The sequence below is a fragment of the Poecilia latipinna genome, unplaced genomic scaffold (assembly GCF_001443285.1).
Source record: "Poecilia latipinna isolate Pla-1442-1.1 unplaced genomic scaffold, P_latipinna-1.0 Scaffold539, whole genome shotgun sequence".
Lineage (NCBI taxonomy): Eukaryota > Metazoa > Chordata > Actinopteri > Cyprinodontiformes > Poeciliidae > Poecilia > Poecilia latipinna.
Window position 1 is genome coordinate 139,041 of NW_015113155.1, and position 1,927 is coordinate 140,967.

Here is a 1,927-nt window from a genome sequence, read left to right on the forward strand (position 1 = left end):
TGTTCTGTGTCCCGATGCTCTTTGTATCTACCGGTACTTTTCAGAATACCACTTTGATTCTGGCTGCCATGTCACTGGAGCGTTATGTTTCCATTTTCTACCCTCTGCAGCGCCCGGCCTCCTGGCGCTCAGACCGTATCTGGATCATTATTCTGCCTCTGTGGATCATCAGCTTCACATTCCCCATTATTGAGTTTTCCATCGGGAAGCACAGTCCCAATGTAGATGTCCTCTTTACAAACATGCTTTGCAAAAACACTGTTATTAACTCATCGCCAATCCAGGGACTGTATCGGCTTGCTGTCTATGTACTTTTCTTTGCAGTGGTGGGTGTTATCATCCTCTTCACCTATATAAGGATCGTGATGGAAACCAGGAAGATGCGGCAGGACAGAGCTTCAGTGAACAAAGCCATGCACACCGTGCTGCTGCACGGCTTCCAGCTGCTGCTGTGCTTGCTGGCTTTTACTCTGCCTATCTCTGAAACTCTTATTGGGCTCCACACAAACTGGCTAGATGAGGATGTCACCTTTTTTAATTATTTCTGTTTCATTCTGATGCCTCGCTTTCTCAGCCCACTAATTTACGGCTTCAGGGATCAGAATTTGAGAAAGCACATTGGGAACAGATTCCTCTGCTGCTCAAAGAAAGACAAACCCTTTTTCAAATAGTGACTTGGATTTAATCTTGATAATGTGTTATATTCCTATACAATATTGGTTGGTGCAGGTCCTAAAGCTGGACAGATGCAACTCAAAGATGTTTTTTCAGAGTCACTGGTACCCATAAGACCCAAGGACCGCATTCTCTACTCTGCACTTAGACTGGGCTGGGAAACATCTTAAAAGGTTGACAGTGTTGATGTTTTATAGTAATATCATTCAGTAATAATAATAAAAAACACTGGCAAAGATCATTTAACAAGATTCAGACCACAAACACTTCTGAACAGCTTTTAACCAGGTTTTTGACATTTTTACACCACTAGGTACAGCTAACATTTAATTCGATATTTCCCCAAAGTCATAAAATATACATGGATTTTTCAACTCTGAAATTGATGTATGATCATATAAGAAGCAAAGGAAAATAAGAAATGCATCTGTGCAGAAATATAGATCTGAAATAAAAATGTAATTTGCAAAGATATTTCAATTTTTCTGCTTTTGCAAATTGTCAACATGTTCTGTTCCTTCACAATTTAATATTGTCATATTGCCACCTTCTTAAAGCAATGACCTAAGTCATTTTTTGACAAGTGATTTTTTTTGTAGTCGATGCATACATTGTCTTTTAGTAATGAAGATGCAGTGATTTTTTTTTTCATTTTTTTATTTATTTTTTTTATTTTTTAGCCAAAATCATTTTAGCAAAAATGACAGGTCATTACTTTAGGGAGGTGATGATTTCTTTCATTTATAAATGACAAGAACTAAAATATAAATTCTGCAGATAGAGACCTTATGAGGAAATTATTTCAAATTTGAAATTTGTTCAAAATATCACTGTTTTTTATTTTATTTCACCAAACATTAAAAAGTCTGATTTCCAGTTTGCCCTCAAATGCAGCAGTAGTCCTCTTTTGCTCTTGACATTAAGAAAGCCTGCTAAATGACTATTTAAATGTTTTCATTGTGTGGAAAACATCCTGTAAATTTATTGTGTTATGTTTTTGAAGTAAAATCCTCTTGCGATGTTGCTGTCCCGTCACTGTATTTCAATAGATATACTATAAAAATATTCTTCAGTAGTTGTTTAATGCTTCCTACTCCTTTTCAAACAGAAAAGTAGTGGTAAACAAATAACTTTGCTCTTGGTTATGTATGCACATGTTTTTCTCTGCTTGTACGTATTGTTTGTTCAACTGTTTTTAAAAACCTGTTTGAAATAGTTTAAATTTGTGCTTGAAGACTGAGTTGAAAGATAG

General features: G+C 36.0%; 1 protein-coding gene across 1 annotated transcript in view; it reads left to right on the top strand.

The window, feature by feature from the left end:
• The window catches only part of LOC106952782 (olfactory receptor 51I1-like), a 7,137-nt gene extending 6,466 nt beyond the window's left edge, over positions 1 to 671 (top strand). The window contains exon 3 of the mRNA XM_015041118.1: positions 1 to 671. Within this exon, the coding sequence (XP_014896604.1) occupies positions 1 to 671 (671 nt within the window).
• Positions 672 to 1,927: the final 1,256 nt, after the last annotated feature.